This window comes from Nicotiana sylvestris, chromosome 6 (genome assembly GCF_000393655.2).
Source record: "Nicotiana sylvestris chromosome 6, ASM39365v2, whole genome shotgun sequence".
NCBI lineage: Eukaryota > Viridiplantae > Streptophyta > Magnoliopsida > Solanales > Solanaceae > Nicotiana > Nicotiana sylvestris.
Window position 1 is genome coordinate 101,790,927 of NC_091062.1, and position 26,457 is coordinate 101,817,383.

General features: G+C 36.7%; 1 protein-coding gene across 2 annotated transcripts; it reads left to right on the top strand.

Annotated features, from left to right (window-relative positions):
• LOC104220633 (ABC transporter G family member 31) lies at window positions 1-18,946 on the top strand. 2 transcript variants are annotated; one of them, XM_009771532.2, is made up of 24 exons: window positions 3-554; window positions 1,429-1,549; window positions 1,650-1,738; window positions 2,792-2,876; window positions 3,908-4,070; window positions 5,113-5,189; window positions 5,301-5,445; window positions 5,973-6,274; window positions 6,341-6,622; window positions 7,227-7,543; window positions 7,658-7,818; window positions 7,891-7,994; window positions 8,136-8,292; window positions 8,391-8,453; window positions 8,526-8,656; window positions 8,737-9,069; window positions 9,180-9,470; window positions 9,553-9,636; window positions 10,053-10,186; window positions 10,293-10,520; window positions 15,232-15,403; window positions 15,574-15,661; window positions 16,797-16,963; window positions 18,382-18,946. In XM_009771532.2, the coding sequence occupies exons 1-24, from the start codon at window positions 223-225 to the stop codon at window positions 18,646-18,648; spliced, it is 4,293 nt and encodes a 1,430-aa protein (XP_009769834.1). In that variant the 5' UTR covers window positions 3-222; the 3' UTR covers window positions 18,649-18,946. The 2 variants fall into 2 exon arrangements, with proteins under 2 accessions (XP_009769833.1, XP_009769834.1); XM_009771531.2 differs by having other exon boundaries at window positions 1-554; window positions 7,227-7,818.
• Window positions 18,947-26,457: the final 7,511 nt, after the last annotated feature.

A 26,457-nucleotide genomic window follows, 5' to 3' on the forward strand; every position in this document is an offset into this window, starting at 1 on the left:
CATACAGAGAAATAAAAGCTGGCGAATAGGGCTTCAAAATCGTGTAAAACTCTTCCTGCTTCACTCACGCGCACACACACATTGCTGCTATTGGACATGCATAGCTGCGTAAGATCAAAAGTGTTACGTCTACATAATCGTAAGAGAAACAGGGGAGATTACTCAAATTCTGCATAAAACTACTTCTGTTTGTAACTTGATCATTATTGGATTTGTTTTGAAATGGCGGCGTCGAATGGGAGTGAGTACTTTGAATTAGATGTGGAAGCACAGGAGAGTTTCGGCCGGCGGTCGAATGCGGAGTCGGTGGCGGAAGACGAGCAGGAGCTGATGTGGGCGGCGTTAGAGAAATTGCCGACGCGGAAGCGAACGAATCTCGCTTTGGTGAAGCGGACAGCGGAGGAATCTGACGACAGCGTGGGAGAGAGGACTGACACTGTCGATGTGAGAAAACTTGATCGGAATACACGCCAGCTTGTCGTCGATAGAGCAATGGCCACTTCCGAGCAGGATAACTACAAGTTGCTTTCCGGCGTTAAAGAGCGCCTCGATAGGTATTTTCAACTGATACATCCATTTATCTTTCCTTTCTAGCGACTGATTACTATGCGACAACGTACAATCTCTTAATATATATAAGTTATTTCTGCATGAATCTAATACATCCGTTAATTGCAATTTTTATCATATACCTCAATCGAGCTTTACTACAATTTGCTTTAGAAATTATGTGAATCACTAATTTACTTTAGAAATTAAAGTTGAATGTAAAGTATTGTTAAGTTACAATGCTTTTACAATATTATTAGATCACATAAACAAGAAGCATAAAGAATTCTATAATTTTATACTCTGTGCATCTAACTAGAGGAAGATTCATCATCACTCGAAATAAAATATATGTCGAATTTCAAATTTTAATCTATTATTTCAGCATCTAATCAACCTATCAAAATTGCGCACACTATATAACAATCAATATTCATATTAAGAACTGAAGACAAATGTGATTTTAAGCACATGCTACTTTAAATTAAAACTTAAATTAGAATGCACTTGAATTAAATACAGAACAATAAATTGAACTTGTAGAGCCAATAAATTGAGAAAAAATAAAATAAAAATGATAAACAATAAAATCTGAAATCGTTAAGCCCCGAGCTGGCTGGTTCTTTGTCCGCCTAGTGCCAATATATTTGATGAGAACTGCGGAAAATATTTAGGATAATTTCCCCAAAATAGGCGAAAGGAAAACCATTATATTGAGTTTTTAGATACTTTTATCAACTCGTAGATGGCATAATCTTGAGAAATTAGTTAACGGAACGGTAATGATAGGCTATTATTCTTTTTGCTAACTTTCATAACTTGCAATATTAATATTTATAGCTTATTAATAACGGCTTTGAATTTTCATTCTGGAAAAAGTGTGGGATTGGAGGTTCCTAAAGTTGAAGTTCGATACGAGGACATAACAATCACAGCAAATGTGAATGTTGGCTCCAGAGCTTTGCCTACTTTAATGAATTCTGTCCGCGATGTCATTGAGGTAAAACATTTAATCCTGCAACTAATTTTCTCTGTTAGTCTTCTACCTTAGACTAATAATGCTTATGATAGTTTCTCTAAGTGTATTTTCTGAATTTCAGAATATATTGACTCGACTGAGGATATTCCGCCCTAAGAAACACTCTCTAACCATTTTGAATAACATCAATGGTGTTGTAAAACCTGGAAGGTAAGCTTTGACTTCTTCTTCTTCTTTTTCTTTATTGCGTTTTTTACTGCTGATAACTGCCTTGTGTATGAAAGAAGCACTGTTGTTATGTTGGTAGCTTTTAATTACTATTAGCAACATTCTTCAAATTCGTTATAACCAACACATGCACCGGAAATCTGGAAGGTTGTTCAGCCTGGATATGATGTGGCTGTAGTTGTGGATGTAGGATTTTCACCAAAGAAATTCAAAAAATAAAAAAAGGTAAACATGCGAAGAAGCCAAAGGGATTTAACATCTAATGTATATACAAAAAAAAATGACCTTATATACACAATTTAATTTTCCGGCGAAAGGGGTTTGGCTACCCCTTCTGCCCCCCCCCCTCCCCCCGGCTCCACCCCTATGTGCCTGGTTGATGAATCGATGGTTTGAGATGCTACGACAGGAGAACCCACCGTTGGCGAGAGGATTACTGTTTGACTAGGCAGTAAGATGTAGCAAGCGGGAGAACAATTCATCTAATATAGGAATACTTGAACTACCAAAAATCTGGTCTCGCACTTCGTCAAGTTCACTGGGAAGCCCAACACGTTTTGGAACTATGAACATCTTTTGTTGTTGTTCCAACTGTTTCTCATTATTAGCAGTGATTGATATCAGCTTATTGAACTCCTCTATAACTTCCTAAACTTGTCCCAAGTAAGTAGACATGTCCATTTCCTGCTTTTTTAATAGTCTTTTGAGAAACCACATCACAAAAGCTAAGAAAATAACATTAGCGTATAACACACGGGCTTTTTCCAAACCAAATAACAAGTTTGGAATGGCCGAAACATGTCCATCAACATAGGATCAATAGAGTACCACAAATAACTATGAGCATCAATCATCCACGCTTGTATCTTCTCATCAATCCCTATAGTTGCACTTTACCATGTATTATTTTATACTTGATCAACTGCAAGTGAAAACAGCTTAGTACTAAACATATTTAAATATAGCAATTTAAGTTAGTAACTTGACTATAAGAGAAATTGCATCTTATGAATCTGTTTGTATTGCTCTGGCTAGGATGACATTGCTCCTGGGCCCTCCTGGTTCTGGTAAAACTACATTGCTTTTAGCGCTTTCAGGGAAGCTTGATAATGGCTTAAAGGTCGGTACTAGCCTATCTCTTGTTATGACTTTCAGATTTCATAATCAGTGTCTTCCTTAATGGAAGTTGAGTTCTGTTGAAAAGATTCCTTGATGCTATAAGCTCTTTTACTCGTTTATACATCTTACATTCGAGATAGTTACTCTCAATGAGATGTATAAATCATATTCATCTCAGATTATCATCTTTTGAACATTAGTGGCTCCAAAACTGTAGTATAATTTTTAATTGACCTAATAAGATACATCACTAAAATACTTTGTAACTTGGAGCTAAATGGTAGGAGTTTTGGAGATTTGGCAAAAAGAACAAATATGAATATGAGGTCCTTATTTTTCCATGCTTTGTTGAAAACTTATAGTATATATGAACTATCACTTATTGGAATGAAAATTTTACATTATGATAATCAGCTTGAAGTTATGATGTAAGTTAAAGCTGAAGCATGTCCTTTTCATGTAGACAGTAACATGCACTCTCAACTGTTTCATGCTTATTGTTCTTGACTGCTTAGATCAAACCTCGGGTGCGGATAAATTTTTTCTTGCAAAGGATTACTAGAGATTTTATCATGAGCGCAGAACTACGTGTTTCTATTCAATTTATTAGTTTCAAATTAATGTACTCGTGGTGATGATTTCTTTGAACGCGGTTGCTGGCTAAGTCTACTTTATTTTTCTCTTTGCTTTCTTGATGTTTTATCGAAAAATTAATTTAGAATGGTGAAAAGTTTAGGCTTCTGACTGTTACCATGGCAATGTTTTACCCTCCCTTAATTTTGCTGGGGGCTTTTTGTGTGTGTGTGTCTGTTTGGGGGGGGGGGATTAAGTTTTTTGTTAGCTTAATTTGACGGGAATGTCTTCTTTGAGATAATCTGCTTCCTAGGCTACCTTTCTAACTTGCACGATTTAATTAAGATAACTTCACTTCGCTTTACTTCTTTAAAGAGCTCGTGCAGACGTTGTGTTCCATTGAATTAAAAAAAGAGAAAAAAAGAATACCATATATAATTACGTAACTCTTTGTTTCAGAAAAGAGGAATTATTACGTATAATGGACATAAGCTGGATGAATTTTGCGTGCAAAGAACATCAGCTTACATAAGCCAGACAGATAATCATATCGCCGAGTTAACTGTAAGAGAAACCTTAGATTATGCGGCGAGATTCCAAGGTGCAAGTCAAGGTTTTGCAGGTTTGTCTAAACATTTCTACTTCATGTACTTGACAATTCTATTTTGGTTGCTCATGCAGATGTGTGTCACAGCTTTCCTGAAATCTCTCATATTATCTTTGTTAAGAGTATCACTTAGTAAACAAATTTGTTGCACAATTAAGCTTGCTGAACCATGTTATATCCTTGTGCTCTATATATTTCTTTAAATTATCTGGTTTTGTGCTCTCTGCATTTTCATGTACTTCAGCTTGCTTTGAAGAATATAAGCGAACTAAACAGAATCCATTCGCATAAGAAAAAGATCAAAGCCACTTACCCCCCTCCCCCTCCCCCCCACCACCAAAAAAAAAAGACATTAAAAATGTATTTGACTTCCCTAGAACTTGAATAGAAATAACTTAAAGGAAAAAGATCCCAGAAAATTAATTCCTAAACAGAAGTTCAGGAAATATGTAGAACTGAAATAGCCGAATATGCTAATTTCTAGAAGTCAAAATGTTACTTCTTTATTGTCATTTGACCCATGAGATAAAATAAAAGGATAACAAGATTATTGCAACACAATATTTGTGATGGCTTTACAGCAACAAGCTAGATCGAAGGAGAATGGAATTGAACATATAGGTACTTTTGGAACTTCTCTTTTTCTTTATCTTTTTTTGGCCTGTTATGTACAATGCCTTTTATCTAGTTCCATAATTTAGCCTAGTGGTGAAATACAGAAACGAGTAGTAACTAAATCCCCTGCCACACTCGGTTTATTCTATTGACAAAAGGAAGTAGTGTACTAAGATTTAAGAGCATTATATTTCCAGATAATATCTTTCCTAATCTAATCTAAACCCATCACAAAACTTCTTCACTTGATTACAAAGATATCTATGGTGATTGTTTCCTGAAATTGAAAGAATATTTAGAGCAAAGGTAAATTCTGTTTCTTGTCATGTAATTAGTGATTGATAAATCTCCAAATCTGCCTGCTTATCATAGCCAATTAAGGTGTTTCTAATATGACATAGCATGTTTCCTTCCCAAACCTGCCCTGTTATTTTACTTGCAGACTATATGAAAGACATTGATCGTCTAGAGAAGGAAAGGAATATACGTCCAAACTCTGAAATAGACGCGTATATGAAGGTTTGATTTGAGCTTCTCTATCTTCCAAGCATTCATGTATACGATATGGTTTTCTCATGGACTTTTATGTCATTTCCATGTTCATATTTGTTGCAATCAATAACTGTTCAGGCATCTTCTGTTGGTGGTAAGAAGCACAGCGTGTCTACAGACTACGTCTTGAAAGTTCTTGGTCTTGATATATGTTCAGATACAATAGTTGGCAATGACATGATGAGAGGAGTTTCAGGTGGACAAAGGAAGAGAGTTACGACAGGTCTCTACCCCCCCCCCCCCCCCAAAAAAAAAATCTGGTTGTAATAGAGCAAATATTGACATCCATAGACTCTTTATAGTAGTGTTAATTGAGCAGTACAAAGATTACCTATGCATAAATTTGGTTTGTCTATGAGGTGGCATGTCTCCTCAAATAGTTGGGTGCTTGAAGTAAGTGAGATCAGAGGCGGATCCAGGATTTGAATTTATGGGTTCAACCTGTAAAATTTTTAGTATTGAACCCATTATATTGTTAAAGTTATGGGTTCATATCAACTATTTGTTCCTATTTTAAATAAGTTTACATATAAATTTATGTTCCGCGTCGAAAGTATTGGGTTCAACCGCCACCGCTACGCTGGATCCGCCCCTGAGTGACTCAGTGAGATAGCTTGAGTTAGTAAATAGTTTCGGGATATTCCCAGAAGACTTCCTATTTTCTGGACGTATGGAAGGAAAGTAACGTGGCTACATGGAATTTCAGTCCAGATGACAGAACAGTTGCTAATAATGGTTTTCCATACACAGGCGAAATGATTGTCGGGCCCAGGAAAACACTTTTCATGGATGAAATATCTACTGGACTTGATAGCTCTACAACGTACCAAATCGTCAAGTGCATAAGAAATTTTGTTCATTTAATGGAAGGAACAGTGTTGATGGCGCTTCTTCAACCTGCACCTGAGACTTTTGAATTGTTTGATGATCTGGTATTACTCTCTGAAGGATATGTCGTGTACCATGGTCCTCGAGCAAATGTTATTGAATTCTTTGAGTCATTAGGATTTCGACTGCCACCTCGTAAGGGTGTCGCAGATTTTCTTCAAGAGGTACTTTTCATTTGGTTCTTTATAGCCCCGGGGTGCATTTGGTACTTAAAATTAGTTTGTTCGCAGGTTACCTCAAGAAAGGATCAGGCACAATACTGGGCTGATAATTCCAGACCATATGAATACATTCCTGTTCCTGCAATAGCTGAAGCGTTTAGAAATTCCAGATATGGGCAGGATTTAAAATCCTCCCTTTCTATTCCATATGATAGATCCAAAGGCCATCCTTCAGCTCTATCTACAACAAAGTTTGCTGTTCCCAGATGGGAGCTGTTTAAAGCTTGTTTCTCGAGAGAGTGGCTTCTAATGACTAGGCATAGTTTTCTTTATATCTTCAGAACATGTCAGGTATGCTTGTAAGCTTACATTCTTTACACAAATCTGTGTCACCTACTTTCATTTCCTGCCTCCAATTTCAAATTATCAAACTAATGTAATACTTATCTTTTATCCTTCCATAAACTACTCATCATTTACACATCTTAACTACAATTTTCAAGACTCTTAATTTAATTTTCTGCTCTCCAAGCTGGCCAAACAAGAGCATCCAAATAAGACCGAGGGATTTCTCAAGAAACTTCATGATGTATGCTCATCGTGAAGTTATGAGATTAAAACGCGATAAGAAAATATCAGAGTACTTGAGCTGGTTGAGAGTTCGAGTCTCCATTATACCTCGTATTCAAGTATGCATGGTCCTTCAGGCCAGTATGACTTCTAAGCAATGATGCACAATTTTATATTCAGTATAGACGAGTTGGGTATAAATCAAAGCTTCAAAGGAGATGTCATTTGGGCTCTAATTCTTCTAATGATTTGGATTAGCGCATCAAGTTGTTTCTTAGACTCCGTATCAGCCCCTGCATCAATAGCTTGTCATTTTCAACGTCTCTATAGAGTTGTTAGTCTCTTAATTTTGATGTATCAAAGGCTTTTCTTACATATTTTGCAGGTTGCTTTTGTTGGATTTGTAACATGCACAATGTTTCTAAAAACGCGGATACACCCCACAGATTTGGTGAATGGCAACTTGTATCTTTCTTGCTTGTTTTTCGCCTTGATTCATATGATGTTCAATGGATTTTCAGAACTGCCTCTCTTAATATTCCGCCTCCCAGTATTCTACAAGCAAAGAGATAATTTGTTTTATCCTGCATGGGCGTGGTCCTTCTGTAGTTGGATTCTGCGTTTACCTTACTCTGTAATTGAAGCTGTTGTATGGTCTTGTGTGGTATACTGGGCTGTAGGTTTCGCACCTGGTGCTGGGAGGTATGTGCAGTTTCTTTCTTTTTCTTTTGGCATGTTCATTATTTTTTGTCATCACCCATATAGACAAAGCTACATTTCATTGTTTATCCTACTTATATCCCCTTTATGTTCCAGGTTTTTCTGCTACTTGTTTGCACTATTTGCAGTACACCAGATGGGAATGGGTCTCTTCCGATCAGTAGCTTCTATTGCACGAGATTTAGTTATCTCAAATACAATTGCGTCAGCTGCACTGCTAGTCACATTTTTATTGGGCGGTTTTATCCTGCCAAAAGGTAAGTTTGTACTTTTCTCTAAATATTTATAACAGGAAGTAATTTTTATTGAAAGGGGGTCTATCCTTGCAGGAATGATCAAGCCATGGTGGGTGTGGGCATTTTGGGTTTCACCATTGTCCTACGGACAACGAGCGATTTCAGTTAATGAATTTACAGCCACACGATGGATGGAGGTGTGCTCTCTATACCTGGGGAAAACTGGATTTGTTATTCACAGACAGAAAAAAAAAAAAAAAAAAAAAAAAAAGAGGAGGAATGAACTATTATATATTCTAGAAGCTTAACCAGTTGGACCATTTATTGAAATTTTGTAGAAGACAACCACCGGAAACATTACTCTTGGGAATGCTGTTCTGCAATCGTATAGCTTACCAACATCCCATAACTGGTATTGGCTGGGAGTAGGTGCTTTATTGCTCTACGTTTTGTTTTTCAACATGGTTCTGACTCTAGCCTTGACTTTTCTCAACCGTAAGTGATACTGAACACCGTGTATTATATATTTTGAATTGCCAGCATATTATTGCAGTGTTTACTAGACTTTCTTTTCTCTCTCTTTATTCTTTCAGCAATAAGAAAATCTCAGGCAATTGTTCCACCAGAAGCTGTTGGTCTAAAATCAACTATAGATGGTAAAGTATTCCTCTCTCTCATGGCTGACTGGATGTGTATTTCTTACCTATTTATGATAATATGTTTGGCAGGAAAGAGTAAGATTTCTGAGTCAAATGGAGACCCTGGCCAGGAGACGACAAAAAAAAAGGGGATGATACTCCCATTCCAACCACTGACAATGACTTTCCATAATGTCAAATACTTTGTTGACATGCCAAAGGTATTCGTACTGAAGAATTTGCTTACTTGCACATGTTGAATCGCATCATATCTAGCAGAAGTTATGTATACTTTTTTCAGGAAATGAGTTCAGAAGGAATACCTGAAAGGAAGCTGCAACTACTGTCAAATGTTAGTGGAGTTTTCTCTCCCGGTGTTCTTACTGCATTGGTTGGTTCGAGCGGAGCAGGAAAAACCACATTGATGGATTGCCTAGCTGGAAGAAAGACTGCTGGATATATAGAGGGTGATATTAGGATATCAGGATACCCGAAACAACAACAGACTTTTGCTAGAATTTCAGGATATGTTGAACAAAATGATATACATTCTCCTCAAGTGACAGTTTATGAATCCCTATTGTTTTCTTCTTATCTCCGTCTTCCCAAAGAAGTGAATAAGGAACAAAGAGAGGTAGTTGCAACCACCGTTCAGTTTTCATTTTTATCTTCTGAATTTCAATATATTCTGATTGATCTATTTGGTTAAAATACTAAAACCCATTTGACTATCTTATTCTCCAGGAGTTTGTCAAAGAGGTAATGGACTTGGTGGAACTTGACTCTCTAAAGAATGCTTTGGTAGGCTTGCCTGGCAGTTCTGGCTTATCAACAGAACAAAGAAAGCGCTTGACAATTGCAGTAGAACTTGTCGCAAATCCTTCCATAATTTTCATGGATGAACCTACATCTGGGCTTGATGCACGAGCAGCAGCCATTGTAATGCGAACTGTTCGTAATACTGTAGACACTGGCAGAACCGTTGTTTGCACGATCCATCAGCCAAGTATTGACATTTTTGAAGCATTTGACGAGGTATGTTACCAAGGCATTTCTGAAATAGATAAGTTACATGAGGTGCGCCAGGCATCTGCTCATGTGATGTTAAAACATGTAGCTTCTTCTTATGAAACGCGGAGGACAAGTAATATACGGGGGGAAGCTTGGGGAGAAGTCGCAAACTATGATTGACTACTTTCAGGTACGTGCTTATGCCTCCATCTTTCATTTAGTACAGTTATTCAACTGTGCTAGGAAAACGACTTTCAAGAGATATAAAGTGTCCTGTACAACTTTAAAATTGAGAGAAAGATTCTTCTAACCTTTTCTTGGTGTAGAGGTGCGGGGGTGCCCCAGCGATGTTGATCCGCATTTCACTGCTGTTACCCTCGGTTTTAATCTTGATTATTTACTACTAATTTAATTACATAAAAAAATTCATTGTGGTCTCTGTATATAGATAGTTCATCTATTGATATAGTTAAAATCTGATTGTACTTATAAAAGAAACAATTAGAAATTTAGAATTCAATTATATGACGCAGTTCCTTTATTTTGGTTAATAACTTCTCTAAATCTATTATTCATGCTGCACGTGTTTGTGATAATATTTTGTAGAGTATCCCTGGGATAACACCAATTCCTAGTGGTTATAATCCTGCAACCTGGATGCTTGAGATAAGTACGCCAGCTGCTGAAGAGAGAATAGGAGAAGATTTTGCAGTAATATACAGAAATTCTGAGCAGTTCAGGTGATCTTAACAAATGTCTTCTTCACCTGAAATGTACTAGTTATTGCTCTCTTCCTTTTTCCTTTATTTACAATTTTGTAGGACTTATATCTTTCTCTAAAAATAGGGGGGTGGAAGCCTCAATTAAGCATCTGAGCGTCCCGCCTGAGAATTCACAACCTCTAAAGTTCACCACCATGTACAGTCAAGGTGCACTTTCTCAGTTTAGGATCTGTCTGTGGAAGCAAAATCTAGTGTACTGGAGAAGTCCGTCTTATAATGCTGTTAGGTTGTTCTTCACAACATTGAGTGCTCTGATTCTTGGTTCTGTATTTTGGGATGTCGGTTCGAGAAGGTAACTTTTCTTTTATGAAATATCTTGAGCAAACTATTGGATAATTCTTTCAGTCTCTATAAAGCAGACACGGGGTGGGCACTTTTCATTCTGATGTATTTGTGGAACAACTTTCGCTACATACTATTTTCCGGGGGGATTCTTGAAGAAGGATAAGTGAGAACAAGAGGGTTGCTATTCTTTTTCTTTTTATTAAGGATATAAATATAGAACTTTTATGGACAAACTAGTTGGACTGCCAGATTGAAAGGAGCAGAACTATGCAAATTAACATAATGAGAGAAAACAAGCAAGTAAACTAGAAGTTAGGACAGATCTTGTACTTTAAGGAAATGTATTTTATGTGTCAATCCAATATTATATAGTGCATTGCCTTTTTATACGATGAATTCACGTCGGCACAATTAAGTATTATCATCCCATAATGTCTAATTTCAGTTACATATTCATGTGGCATAAGAATAACTGGATCCTCCTTATCTTCTTGTTCTCTTGGAATCATCCTCTTGAAGTGTTTTATAATTTTAATTCGACGTTTCAATCACCTTGACATCCGTAAAAATGCAAGAAGTTCTTGAATTTGAAATTTGAGAAACATTGATGAATTGCGAGGGCCACGTTGTTGTAGTGGATGAAAAATTCAACATTCGATGCTGACGTGTAAGTGGTGACTAGAAACTGCTCTTAGTTGTCCGATCCATCATATTTTCTCCATAGCTGGATTTCAGAAAGCTATTGGACCAGGATTAGTGCACCTGAAAGGGCTTCAATAGCTAGCCAGTCACATAAAACACCCAGCCTTCAAGTGAAACTACTTGACTGCAAAACTTTTGTAGTCTTTATAGTTATAGTTGAGAAATAGTGGTAGCGGTTAACTTTCCAAGTAAGCCTACTTGACTGCAAAACTTTGTGGTCCATAGTTATAGTTGAGAAATAGTAGTAATGGTTAAACAGAAAGTCAACTTAAAATGGCTGCTCAAATTTAATATGCATCTTTGCTCCACTTTGTTGAGAAGATTAGAATTAAGTTTGAAGGAGGTTGTGGAAGCTTTTCTACCATTTCACCCTACAATTATAGAACCCTCAGAGGTGAAAATTCACCCTACAATTATAGGCATATCTATAGACCGTCCCCGTACAAGTGGTAGCATAATAAACTTTTTATGTTTCTCTAGTTACAGCCCTATTGAGTGAATAAGATTAATTACCTACACAAACTGCACAACTTTTTGCCAATCCTAAGGACGAAGTAATGCAGCTGTCGCTCTATCACTTTTGAAGTTTTCCTTTTCATTTGCTCTTTTCTTAACGGTGAAAAGGGTAACTATAATTTAAGCCCTAATCGGTTCTTCGAAGAAATACCTACACAATGCAACAACAATAATACCAATAGCAAACCCAAAGTAATTTCACAAAGTGGGGTCTGCGGAGGGTAGAGTGTACGCAAACTTTACACCTACCTTGTGAAGGTAGAGAGATTGTTTCTGATAGATCCCGACTCAAGGAAAAATGAAAAAGAGTAGAAACAAAAAGCAGTAACAACAGCATGGAAATATGATAAGGTGATAGAATATGATAGAATAATTGAAGCGAAGGAAACAACGTATAGTAAAAGAAATCTGCGGATAAGAAGATATGAAAATACGAGGCTATTACTAGTGCTACCGGCATGAAAGAAGACATGCATGCCTATCTACTAACCTTCTACCCTAATTTCCAACCTCCAAACCCTCCTATCAAGAGTCATATTCTCAATAAGCTGAAGCTGCCAAATATCATGCCTAATTACTCTCCCTAATATTTCTTGAGCCTACCCCTACGTCTCCTTAGCCCCACCATGGCAAACCTCTCACACCTTCTCATCGGGGCATCTCTGCACCTCTTCTTCACATACCTATACCACCTCAATCTTGCTTCCCACATCTTGTCCTCCTCGGGGCTCACTCTTACCTTGTCTCGAGTATCTTCATTCCTAATCTTATCACTTCTGGTATGTCCACACATCCATCTCAGCATCCTCATTTCTACTGCTTTCATCTTTTTGACATGGGTGTTGTTGACAGGGCAACACCCCACCCCATACAACATAGTCGATCTAAACACCACTCTATAAAACTTTACCTTTAAGTCTTGGTGGCACCTTCATATAAACAAAACCTTGGAAGTGAGCCTTTATTTCATCTACACCCTCCAATTCGATGTGTGACATTCTCATCAATCTCTCCATTACCTTGGATTATAGATCTGAGGTACTTGAAACTCCCTTTCTTAGGGATGACTTGCGAATCCAGCCTCACTTCTACGCTCGCTTCATGAGTCACGTCGCTGAACTTGCATTTCAAGTACTATGTGTTTAGTCCTACTCAACTTAAAACCTTTTGATTCCAAGGTCTGTCTCCAAACCTCCAGCCTCGCGTCTCGTCAATTAGTAATATGTCATTTGCAAATAACATGCACTATGGCACCTCCCTTGGATGTGCCGTGTCAGAACATCCATCGCCAGAGCATAAAAACAGGTTAAGCGCGGATCCCTGATTCAATCCCATCACGACTGGGAAGTGCTTCGAGTCTCCTCCCACCGTGCTAACCTGGGTCTTAATGACATCATACATATCCTAGATCACCTTAATATAAGCTAAAGGCACACCTCTAACCTCCAAACATCTCCAAAGAATCTCCCTGGGGACTTTGTCATAAGCTTTCTCTAGGTCAATGAACAATATGTGCAAGTCCCTTTTCCCTTTCTCTATACTGCTCCATCAGTCTCCTAATAAGGTGAATGGCTTCAGTAGTCGATCGCCCCGGCATTGAATCCGAACTGATTCTCGAAAATAGACACACTTCTCCTCACCCTAACTTCCACCACCCTCTCCCAAACTTTCATGATGTGACTTAGCAGCTTGATGCCCCTATAGTTGTTGCAATTGTAGATATTCCCCTTATTCTTTTACATCGGAACCATCATACTCCACCTCCATTCTTCAGGCATCTTCGTTGTCTTAAAATTAACATTAAACAACTTAGTAAGCCATTCCAAACCTGCTATGTCCGCATTCTTCCAAAATTCCATAGGGATCTCGTTTGGCCGGATCGCTCTACCCCTGCTCATCTTGTGCATAGTCCTCACAACCTCTTCAACCTTAATACGCCGGAAAACTCAAAATCTCGGCGACTCTCGGAGTGCTCCAAGTCCCAACACAATGTCCCTATCCCCCTCTTCGTTCAAGTGTCCATGAAAGTACAACTGTCATCTTCATCTAATAAGTGCATCATTCACCAAATACATTGTCATCCTCGGCTTTGATGCACTTCAATTGGTCTAGGTCACGGGCCTTCCTCTCTCTCACCTTGGCTAGCCTGTATAATTTTTTGTCCCCTCCTTTGGCCCCAAGTTCTTCATACAAACGTCCAAATGTTGCACTCTTAGCCTCCATAACGGCTAACTTCGCCTCTTCTTATAGCCTGTTTGGCCAAGCTGCAAAAATCAGCTTATTTTGAGAAGTGCTTTTTTTCAAAAGTACTTTTGATGAGAAGCAGTTTGTGTTTGGCTAATTAATTTGAAAAGCACTTCTGAGCAGCAATTAGTGTTTGGCCAAGCTTTAAAAACTGCTTCTAAGTGTATTTTTCTCAAAAGTGCTTATCAAAAGAAGCTATTTTTTTCTGCTTCTCCTCAAAAGCACTTTTTTCCATCCAAAAGCTTGGCCAAACACCTCAATTTTTGGCCAAAAGTGCTTTTGGCCAAAAAAAAAGCACTTTTGGCCCAAAAAAGCTTGGCCAAACCGGCTATTAGTCTTCTTATACTCTTCCGTATTTGTACTCCTCTCCTCCTCGTCTTTTCTCTTTACTAGCTTCAAATACGTTGCCTTCTTGGCTTCCGCTTTTCCTTGGACTTGTCCATTCCGCCACCAGTCCCCTTTGTGTTCATTACGGTAACCCTTCAAGACCTGTATCACCTCTCTAGCAGCTTTACCAATGCAATTCGCTATCGAAATCCACATATTACTCGCGTCCCCACTACTCCTCCAAGCCTTCATTGCTTGCAACTTCTCCCACCAACTATAGGGCTATATCCTTAGTCAAGGCTCCCCACTTGATCTTTGGTTGGCCATACGACGCCCTCTTATTCCTCCTCCTCTTAATATGTAAGTCCATAACCAAGAGTCTATGATGAGTCGCTATTTTCTCGCTCGGAATAACCTTGCATTCCAAACATACACCTCTATCACCCCTTCTAATCTTGGTCTTGGCCACATACTTTGGAAGATGACCAAATGCTCCTCCCTCTTTCGAAAACACGAGTTAGCTATAACCAAATACATACACAATGCGCTCCTAAAAAAAGGTTTAAGTGGTGAGATCAGGGCACGATGGTTTAAAATATTTTGTACTAGATGCATTATTTAGTTAAGGTGGGTTGTGGAACTGAGGTGATAAAATCTTACATTTTGAGTAGGTGAATCTGAATGAATAAGCTATATTAGTTTCGCTTGTCATCTTTATATGTTTCTTCCCTATATTGCTTTGTTATGGATTGCTCTTTTGAATACTATGTGTAAGTTGGAAATGCCGTCTTAGCCAATAGGTTTTTCAGTTTCCAGATTTGGAATAATGGCAATTGATCTTGGTAATATTTGATCCTTTATTGGTATCAATTTACTGGACGATTTCTTAAGCCATTAACTGGTGGTACCCATGAAAAACGATTCTACAGGGACTCAACTCAGAATTTGTTCGTTGTTATGGGCGCGCTTTATTCTTCATGCTTGTTCCTGGGAGTCAATAATGCTTCTTCTGTACAGCCGGTAGTTGCTATTGAGAGAACAGTTTTCTACAGGGAGAAAGCTGCTGGAATGTACTCTCCCCTACCATATGCAGTAGCTCAGGTTAGCACACAATTCACATCAAGTGCATCTTAATTGCTTCGAGTTGCAATAAATATAGTATGTTAGTATTTTCTGGACTACTCAATAAGACACGACATTGAATTGTTTTTAGAAAAAGATGATGTGATCGATTACTAATATCAATAAACTTCTTCTCTTTTGGCAAACAGGGGTTAGTCGAGATTCCATACATCCTCATCCAGACATTACTATATGGAGTCATTACATATTTCATGATCAACTTTGAAAGGACACCTGGTACGAACTAAGAATTGTTATTTTTCATGATCAACTCCATTTTGTCTTTGCTCTTACCTATCCCTAGCTCTTCAAGGAATGGGCTGAGCGGCCGTTTTGGTTGGTTTATCTGTAAACCATTCTGCTGAATAACAACCCCCAAGGATTTCATCTGCTTTTCTATGAAAGTGTATCTGTGTAACATGAATATCAAAGACCATTGTTGCATATATCATTTTCTGATGTTTTACAGGAATTCTTACCATACATTGATATTCTTCTTTATGTAAAGCAGTCGTTGGATCACAATGTTGCTTTGCGTTATTCAAAGAAATGTGATTCTTGAAAAATCATGCCTAAATATTGGAGTTAAGTAGTATGAAAAAGGGTAATCTCCCACATCCAAGGAATGGGAATGCTTACCATACATTCATATTCTTCTTTATGTAAAGCAGTAGTTGGATCACAATGTTGCTTTCCACTTTTCAAAGAAATGTGATTCTTGAAAAATCATGCCTAAATATTTAGAGTTCCCAAAAGTAGCATGCAAAATGTGATCTCCTATTTCCAAGGATGTAAATATAGTTTTAACTAGTCCTTGAAAAAGGCCTGTTATCTTGCCTTGTGTCAGACACCATCTGTTTGTTTTGCAGTCTGCAGCTTATTATGTTTGTCTATTTTGATTCCTGGATTTTTTTCTTCAGTAGTTACTGCAGTTTATGTTGGAAATTTATTAAAATAAATCCATGAACATGCATTAGTTCTTTTTGCATTGAGGTAAGCAATTAGGTTTGGATTTTACTCTTGTCTCTTTTCTCTCTCTTCTTTAGAAATTTAGGGAACAAAATTTGACTTGTTAACCAAGAAATAAAGATGCATATGCAACAAAATAGCCATTGAAGTATCAACCCTTTTTATGGTGATCAATGAAAAACATAATGAGATGTACGTCTTTCCTCTGACATTTCGACCATTAACTTCAATTCATGTAGTTAATATATATCTCTGATGTTACTCATTTTGAATTTCGATATGTTAATTTCATTAATCCATGTCCTTCATGGGAACTGCACTAATAGCAATTTAAGTTAAATTCCTTGTTGTTAGTACTTGGTGGTCAGATAATCTAACTCGTGCTTTTGTTGGTATGTTGCAGCCAAATTTTTCCTATATCTACTGTTCATGTTTCTGACATTCAGCTATTTCACCTTTTACGGCATGATGGCTGTTGGTCTTACGCCAACTCAACATTTGGCTGCTGTCATTTCATCTGCATTCTATTCGCTGTGGAACCTCATGTCTGGCTTTCTTGTTCCAGCACCCGTGAGTACTCTTTTCCTCAACACACACTCATCAGAAATTACAGCAGTTGTGTGCTTAAGAAAACCACCCTTCCTACTTCTTTTGTCTGCTTATAGGATTTAACTCGAGGGCCAAAAGTGTGTGTTTGGATATATACATATACACACATGCAGGAAAAAGAGTATCATGAGTACACTTAGAAAAGACAATGTTTTGGGATGATGAAGCACCACATTAGATTTCAAATGGTTCTGTATAGGCGATTCATTCTAAACAGTCTATTTTAATCAAACTAGTTTATATGGTTAGTTAACTCGTATTTTACAATTCCTGTCCTAAAATCACCAATTATGTTAAAGTGCAGGTGATTTTGATTGTAAAATATAAGCAACAATTTATTTTTAGAATTGCTGTAAAAGAAGGGAAATAGAAAAATTCAGCGGAGCTGTAAAAATTATACTAACAATTATCAAAGGAGGAAGAATTTGGAACCATAGTTTGTTTGTCCACTGTGGTTCCTTTGCTTACTGAATACAGTAACTCTACAACTGTGTAGTTTGTATTAGAGATTTCTTCCACTCTTTTCTTTCTTCCTTTTTTTCCTGTGAGGAGTTAATTGGCAGGAAGAGATTATATCTTAATGTGGCATCAAGTGACCTTTCTATTGGCAATCTAGTGCAATATGGAAGTGAGAAAGTTAAGCTTTAATTGAATTTGGAAGGAGTTATCAGCGTGTTTGCTGACGCTTTGACCAGTGGCGGAGGCAGGATCTCCACGAAGGGGTTCAAAAATAATTTTTTGTAGCTAGTAGGAATTGAACCTATGACCTTATGAAAGTTTTGAACCCCCTTGACCACTATACTATACTTTTGGGATGTGTTAAGGGGTTCAAAACTTAATATATAGAGGTAAAAAACAGATTTTGCCTTATATATACCGTGTAATTTTTCGGCGAAACCCCCTTCCGCCCCCCTAAATCCGCCCCTGGCTTTGACTACTGTTTTCTGCAGCATGCGTTGCATACTTTTGCTAAAAAGCCTATGTTTTTTATTTAGCATTGCAGTGTTGTCAATTGTACTGTGGCTTATTGCAGTGGCGGATGCAACATTTTGTTCTACGGGTTCAACAAACATAGTAACACTAAAATTTCAACAAATGTTAAATTCTGAGATCATAATAATTAAAGTACAATGAATCAATGCTAAAATCTTAATAGTTGAACTCATTAAGTTTAAATCCTGAATCTGTCTCTGGCTTATTGCATAAGAATTTCTGCATGTTTGTCAAATTATGCAAGTCTTTATGGAGTGTAAATTGCAACCTTTGTTAAAGCAAAACTCATGGTTTTCTCCGGTGCTAGTAGGATTATACAAGTGTTTGGATCTTTTATGACAATTAGTCCTTTTGAATTTTGTTGTTTCTCTATCTTATGCATGCAGAGTATCCCTGGATGGTGGATATGGTTCTACTACATCAGCCCAGTGGCATGGACGTTACGAGGCATCATTAGCTCTCAACTTGGCGATGTAGAAGAACGAATTACAGGACCTGGGTTTGAAGGCACTGTCAAAGAGTATCTGGAGGTCAGTCTAGGTTTTGAACCTGGGTGGATTGCCTGGTCAGCTGTCATACTTGTTGCATTTAGCTTGCTCTTCTTCTCTGTCTTTGCAATATCAGTCAAAGTTCTCAACTTCCAAAAAAGATGATCAGAAATCGAGATCCTTGGAACTATGATTGTAATTTCTTCTTGGCATCTTTGGATTGCTGATCTTGAAAGGTCCAATGAAGCAACCAAAAGCTTGATTTTATATCAAACTATGGATTGAATCAGATAGGAAGTTGCTTTGTAGAATTTCTTTGATCAGACCCCAGGCTACAAAACTTTTACAAATATTTGCTTTGTTACAAGATATTTCTTAGACAGGATTAAACATACCGGATGTTGCAAATTTTGAAATGAGAATTCTTTTCATCCTCTCTCAAATTTCTGCAAGAGATAGGATACCCCCTTTGCCTTCACCTTTTCTTGAGAGGGATGTTTCTTGATACATTAATTTAACTCAACAAATAGCACTAATCTGAATTACATTTTTGTTGCCAGTATTTTTCCTTTCTATTTGCCAGAAGTTACTACTTTACATAACTATCACATTTTAAAAAATATATTATAAAGTTTTAGCATGAATTCCGGTATTACAATTATGGCAGGAAGATATTTATATTTATAGCACATAGTTCCATTAAAATAGGATATCAATTACTAATCCCTTAAAAAAAGCAAATTAAATGAAAAGTGAACAATCCTTTGTCCAAAAATCACGCTTTTTTGTTCTCTTTATTTATTAGTTCTCCCTTTTTTTCTCTCTTCAACTTTCCTCTTTACATTTTTTGCCCTTCTAAATTTGTTCCATTCGTATTTTTTCTTCTTAATTGACTTTCTAAAGTTTTTCTTTGCCCTCTTTCTTCCTTTCAAAAATTATAGCTCTTGATTTTGATATTAATTTACGTTAATATATACAAAAGGTATACATAAAAGATATATCCTTAATTAAGATTGCATTTATCATATAAAATATAGATAAAAATACATCTTATATTAGAGATGACATGTATGTATACATTTGTATACATAAAAATACATCCTGAATTAAGATTTCACTTGACATATATAATATATAAAAATATACTTTAAAAATACATCTTAAATTAAGATGACACAAGACATTAAAATACACAAAATATATACATAAAAAATACATCTTGAATTAAAGTGGCACTTGATATTGCTGGTATATTTACGAAATAATTCTGGTATATTTCATACTTGATTAGCAATATATAGTTATATAAATGACAATATAATGGTATAATGTATATGCATATGTGTATACTTTTTAAAAAATATTGTTGGTATATAATATAAAATGTATAATTTGAAAAAAAATGATTTTGAGTATATAACTGATTTATTTATGTTAATAAATGTGAATATTGTGAGAATGATATATTAAAATCTCTCATTCCTATAATTACTCTTCTTCCGATCTCATCGAAGCCGTTCCTACTTTCTCGCTCATGGAGAAAGGAATGTGGAATTAGGGATAACTATTAGAGGGATTGGGATAGATAAATTAAGGGTCGAAACTGGTTCCTAAATTTAAGGGTCATTAATTATTTTTTAAAAGTTGCTTGTACGTAAACAAACATGAAATATGCTATAATTGTTAATAAATTTGTTGTTTCTGGAATAAACTAAAATTAATGTCATTTATTTAAATAATTTTTGATTAATGACCAGCAGTGTAAAAATCTCCATTATAAAACGATGCCTCATTTTTTTTTTCTTTGAATACAGAACATAAGGAAAATGGTACTTTTTTAGGGGGGTGTACGTAAATATGAGAGCAAAAAGATTAGAATGGAGATGCTTTGATTCCCTATAGTTCGCAGTTCTATATTTGAATCTTATTTTTTATTTTATTTTTGAATAGATGATGCATCACACTAAAGTCACTTTTGTTATCACAAAAAATAATGAGTATAATACGGTTTAAATTTGTAAATCCACTCTGCACAGTCACATACAACTCCAATCCTAAAATGGCATAAGATTAAACATAAAAAAGAGAAGAAGAAAGTATATTAGATGGCGTACCCAGACTCAAGTGGCTCTGCTTTTGAAGATCCGAAAACATGAGAACTAAGCAGAAGGAGAGATACATCTAAATAATATCAAAATAACTCGATTGAACTCACTTTTGCAGATTCCAAAGTACGAGTACCACGCTGATTGAAAGATAAATTTTAATAATATCAAATTGCAAAGTCAATCTTTACATGTCTCTCATAATATACTATCAAAATTATTTAGAAAAGTTAATCAAATACTAATCGTTTTTCATATACCAATTGTTTACCGGAAAAATGGTAAGTTAAATTTGTACGTGGTTTATAGATATGTGAATTAAATTAATCCGATAAAATAAAGTAACGAAGAACAAAGCAATTAAAATAAAGAGAATTGAAGGAAAGACAAGCCTGAGCTTCAGAATGTTCCCACTGAAATCAAGAATAATTAGAAAATCTCGACAATACTTATATAAAGCTTGAGAGAAAGGCCTTTTGCTATCAGTATTTTTTCCTCCTCATACAATAGAATGAAAGCCTCTATTTATACTAGAGCTATCGGGTGTATGATTATAGATTCTGCCCCTTAATTATCAATATTAATGCTACAATAAAATGTAATTAAAAGGTAAAAAGAATAATAAAGGCTAACAAAACCCAATAAAGGCCGATAAAAATAATAATGATTGGGATCTTCCGTAACGTTTCTACAAAAGTCATATTTTTAAGGTTTGTATCTGGTATCAACGTGGTTGAATCACTGTTGATCGGTCATCCTTGACATGTATTGCTTCCTAATTTGCTCATCTTTTGAGATCGATTTTCACCGTATATAGATAGTCTCACACTTTTCGGTTACTTATTGTGATGTGATCGGAAAGTGAAAGTTTTCCACTCTCGTTACTGCCTCATTAAAAAACTTGCTAGAAAAATCGAATCGAGACAAAAACCGGGCAAATGAAAAAAGAGTGGAGAACTTAGGGATTCAAATGACAATTTATTATTCTCTCATTGACGATTGGTTGGCGCTGAAGAAGTACTATCAAAAGTTTGATCTCGGGTTTTTAGTGTTCACCTTGAATTTAATCTTTGAATTTTGACTTTTGGGTTTTCAGTTGAACCCCAAAAATATTTTTTTGAGTTTTGACTCTTGGATTTTTAGTTGTACCCAAAAACCTTTCTTTGAGTTTTAATTCTTGGGTTTTTAGTTGAACTCAAAAACTTTTAAAACCACATAGCCTTAGAAACCAGGGGTGTTAATGACCTAGAATTTGTACTTCTGATTTTGATAAAGTCCAAATATTTAATGCATCCGGTTAATTTTGTGATTGGAAAATAAGGTATCCGACATTTAGCCATTTGATTGAATGACTTCATAAGATAGGGCCCTTATGTTTCCAGTACTTATGAAGAGAACTTCTCCTGTTTATCTGGGCACAATTGTTCGGATTTATAATCATTTTTTGCTTCTAAGTATGAGCAAATATTAAGAATAATTTTGTTCATTCAAACATATACGAGAATATTTTATAAAGCGCAAGTTTTGCTTCATTCCATTCCTTGAAATTACAACAAGTGACTATAACTTTGCATATACGACAATTTACAAGAAATGAATAAAAGACCTTGCAAGAGAATTGTGATCGGGCTGGAATTTATTGGTTCTAGCGGATTCATAATTTTGATTCCTTCTATTTCTTTTTTTTTTCGGGGCTGATCTGGCAATCCCTAGTCATTTATCTGGCAATCTCCAGTCCCTTTCGTTAAGCCAGTTCGCGCTATCTCCGGTATCCTGTATGGATTGTTCCAGAGCCATCTTTAGATATTTCCGGTACTTATTGTCACGGTTTCTGCAGCTTTGATGCAACAGTCCCCAGCATTCATAGACATTATTGTCTTTCATCGAAGTTACTTTCTGGCGACTCGCTTCGGCTATGCCCCTACCTCATATCAGTCCGTGATCCTAGTGGGTATGGTTCAAAATGGTGTCTGAAATGCCTCCGATCAAAGTTCAATTGACGTTGATTTCGGGCCGTAGAAGATATTGATTTAAGTATCTTATCATCTTCTATGTGAATCTTTGACTCGTACATGCTATGAACATCTACCCAAGCTGTTACTTGAAATTCTAACAAAATCTCCTTTAATTTCCTTGAGGCATCGGAGCTTGAGGGATTAAGACCCTTGGTAAATGCTTTTGATGTTTATTCATCTGGTACATCCGGCAATAACATACGTTCCTGTAACGATCCGACCGATCGCTTTGAGTATTTGCATTCCGTTCAGCCGTTTGAAGTCTTAAGTAACTTCATATGATGTATTATGACTTGTGTGAGTCGTCGGTTTTAGTTTTCAGGTTATTCGGAATTGATTTGGAAGAATAATTCTCAACTAGGAAGCTTTGGAAGAGTTGACCAAATTTGACTTTTTAGTACGTGACCTCGGAATTTTGGTAGTTCCGTTAGGTCCGGATGGTGACTTTTAACTTGGGCGTATGCTTGGATATTAAGTTCATTAAGTACGATTTGATGTGTGATTCATGGTTTTGATATTGTTATGCGTGATTTCGGGCTTTGAATAAGTTCGTGTTATGTTATGGGACTTTTTGGTATGTTTGGAGGGGGTCCCGAGGAGCTCGGGTGAGTTTCGGATAGGTTTGGGTTGTGTTGCGCTCGCTTTTTATGTTTCGACGTCGTTTTTCAAGCATAAATAGTACCACATTCAGCAAATGAGCTCCAATTTCTATTCTGATTGAAGCTTTAGATTCGTATCGTAATTTTGGAACCATATCAATTAGAATCATCAAGTTTTAACATCGTATGAGGAATTTATGGTCATTTTATTAAGAATTGGGTTGACAGATTTTTTCCAGATTAATTACGAATTTGCCATTGAATTCTTATTTAAAAATCGAAACTATTTCCAAATATTGAAACCAACATATCTCCTTCATTGTAAGGTCAAATAGAGTGATTCAAAAGCCTAACTTGACTGAAATTTCATAAGGAATCTATTGGAGGTATCACAAGCGAGTTTAGGGATCATTTGGCATAAGAAACAATGCAGAACAACTGGCAGAAATATTTAATATCAAGGGTTTTCTCATTTGGTAATATTGAGTTGGGGAGCTCGAATTTGGGAGATTTTAGAGGCAACTTTTCACCAAGTGGATTGGGGTAAGTGTTCTCTAAATTTTTTTGGTTATATTTCGTAAATCTATCCACATTTTTTGTAATTGAATTATGAATTTTAAAGAGAAAAACTAGGGATTTTGTCTAAAGTTTCATACAGTGAAATTTTGAGTTTTGAACATCGATTCAGAGTCGGATTTGAATGATACTTGTATGGTTGAACTCGTAATTGAATGGGCTATCGGATTTTATGAGTTTTGTCGGGCTCCGAGGTGCGGGCCCAAATATGACTTTTTGGTTGACTTTTGGGTTTTGATTAAAGATTCGACTTTATCGTTTGGAATTGTTTAATTAGGAATTATTTGATATTCTTGAGTTGCTTTTGTCTAGTTTCGAGTTGTTCGAAGGTCGGTACATGCGGGATGGCATTTTTGGAGTATCGTTTGGCTTGCTCGGTATTGGATTCGGCCTATTCAAAGTAAGTAACACTTCTAAACTTGGTATTGAGGGTATGGACCCCCTAAATACATGTGTTATGTGTTGGCGTTGAGGTGACGCACATGCTAGATGACAGGCGTGTGAGTGTGCACCGTGTGAAATGTGACTCGGTTATTTCTGTGGTTCTATGTAGTTACCTAATCTTATTTGTATCCATGAAACCTCTACGTGCTAGAGTAATTGAGCTGTGATCCATGTTAGAAATCATGCTTATGCTATATTCTTATCCTGTTGGGACCCACTGGGGTCAAAACTATTGTTGAGTTATTTGCTTAAATTGCAGTTACATACTCAGTCATACTCATTCATTGGCATATTATACCTCAGTCTCTGTTGTTGGTGAGTAAGGCCGAGGGTCTGACTGTAAGGATGTTTATGGGATCAGGCTGCACGCCGCAACATGCTTTATTTATCCATGCCATGATTGGCTTATTATAGTGCTTGGGCTGGAATTGCCCCTCCGGACTGTGCACACCCATAGTGAGTGCAGGTACCTACTGAGTACGAGTGCGAGTGCCGAGCATGAGGGCTGAGAGCGAGTGCTGAGTGACTGTGAGGACTAAGTGACTGTGAGAACTGAGTGATTGGCAGGTTTGAGTGAATTGATACTCTAAGAGTATGATATGGTTTTATCACTGAGTTGCATTGCATTCGACATGTACACTTGACATACATGCATAGAGATGCATTTTTTTTATGTTGTACGGTATTTCATCATTCATGACTTCACATACACAGATTTTCCTCATGTCATTCGAAAATGAAATATTTACCTAATGAAAGCTTTTGCAAAAATCACAGTTTTACAAACTTACTCATATTTTTTTGGTGATTCCAATAAAAGATTTGGTTTTCACTAATATGCTTGAAAACCATGCCTATTTTTCTGGAATTGTAAACGAGTTGACATATTATCTTTGAATTACTTCTTTTAACACTTTTATTATGTTGTTATGAACTGTTGTTGGCTATTGGTGTTGGACTCCGATTTTTGTTCCAGCTCGTCACTACTTTTAACCTAAGGTTAGGTTTGTTACTTATTGAGTACATGGAGTCGGTTGTACTCATACTACACTTCTGCACCTTTTTTGCAGATGTTGGATGTTAATATTGCTGTGTACGGCAGAAGCTGGATTTGAAGATGCATCTGTGTTCCGGTCATAGATTCTGCTTTATCTTGGTAGCTTTAGAATTTTAATCTGTTCATGTATATTTCAAACAGATAATGTACTTTATTTCATACCAGCTTTGTAAAATCTAAATCTTAGAAGCTCATAATTTGTACAACCAGTCCTTGGAAATTTTTTTGTATAACATTAGTTGTATTATCATTTCTTCTCTTAATAAATCTCATTAAATTGGTTAGTTGTTAATTGGCTTACCTAGCAAGTTGGGTTAGGTGCCATCACGACTATTTGGATTTTGGATCGTGACAAGTTGGTATCAGAGCTCTAGGTTCATAGGTTCTCCGAGTCATGAGTAAGTGTCTAGTAGAGTCTTGCGGATCGGTATGATGACATTCATACCTATCTTCAAGAGGCTACAGGGCAGTTAGGATAAACTTCTCGTCTTTCTTTCCTTATCGTGCGACATCAATTCAGCTTGAAGCGTATCTCTTTGAATTTCTTCCACTCACTCGTATGTGTGTGTGAGTGCTCGGTATCAGTTGTACATCGACGACTTATGATTTAATGGATGAGGTACGAGATGTGTTTCCGGTGTTTCGGTGATAGGCCAGTTTGGAGGGCTTGAGGCTAGGTTTAGACTGCAGCTTAGGCTTGGTAGTTTCAGTTGCGTAAGTTCATAATTTTGGACTTATATGTCCGGTAGTGTCCCTATGAGTGGAATTTGTGGCTCGGTGAGTGGTTGGATGGCTATATGATGAGTATGATGTGGCTGCGAGATGTGTTTAGGTGGTTTGAATATGACGAGAAGAGTTTGCTTGGGATGTGAAAAGGACTATTGGGTGCTTGATTTCTGTTGATGTGACATAGAGTCTTGAGTTATAAAGATTTTTGAGAGATTCTTTCATGTTATTCCATTTGTGGAACGAAGTAGATTTTCATGTCTTGTTGATGAATTCAGGCTCAGGAAGATTAAGTTATCGCGTAGTAGTTGTGGTTGTGAAAGGGTATATAGAGATGTTAGTTTGAGGCTAAGTAGGTAGGTTATCACCTGCGAGGTAATCTACTGATGTGTGATCCTTATGATGTTGTGTGGAGGCTTTCTTTTCTATCAGTGGGTTATAGGTGTTGCAAT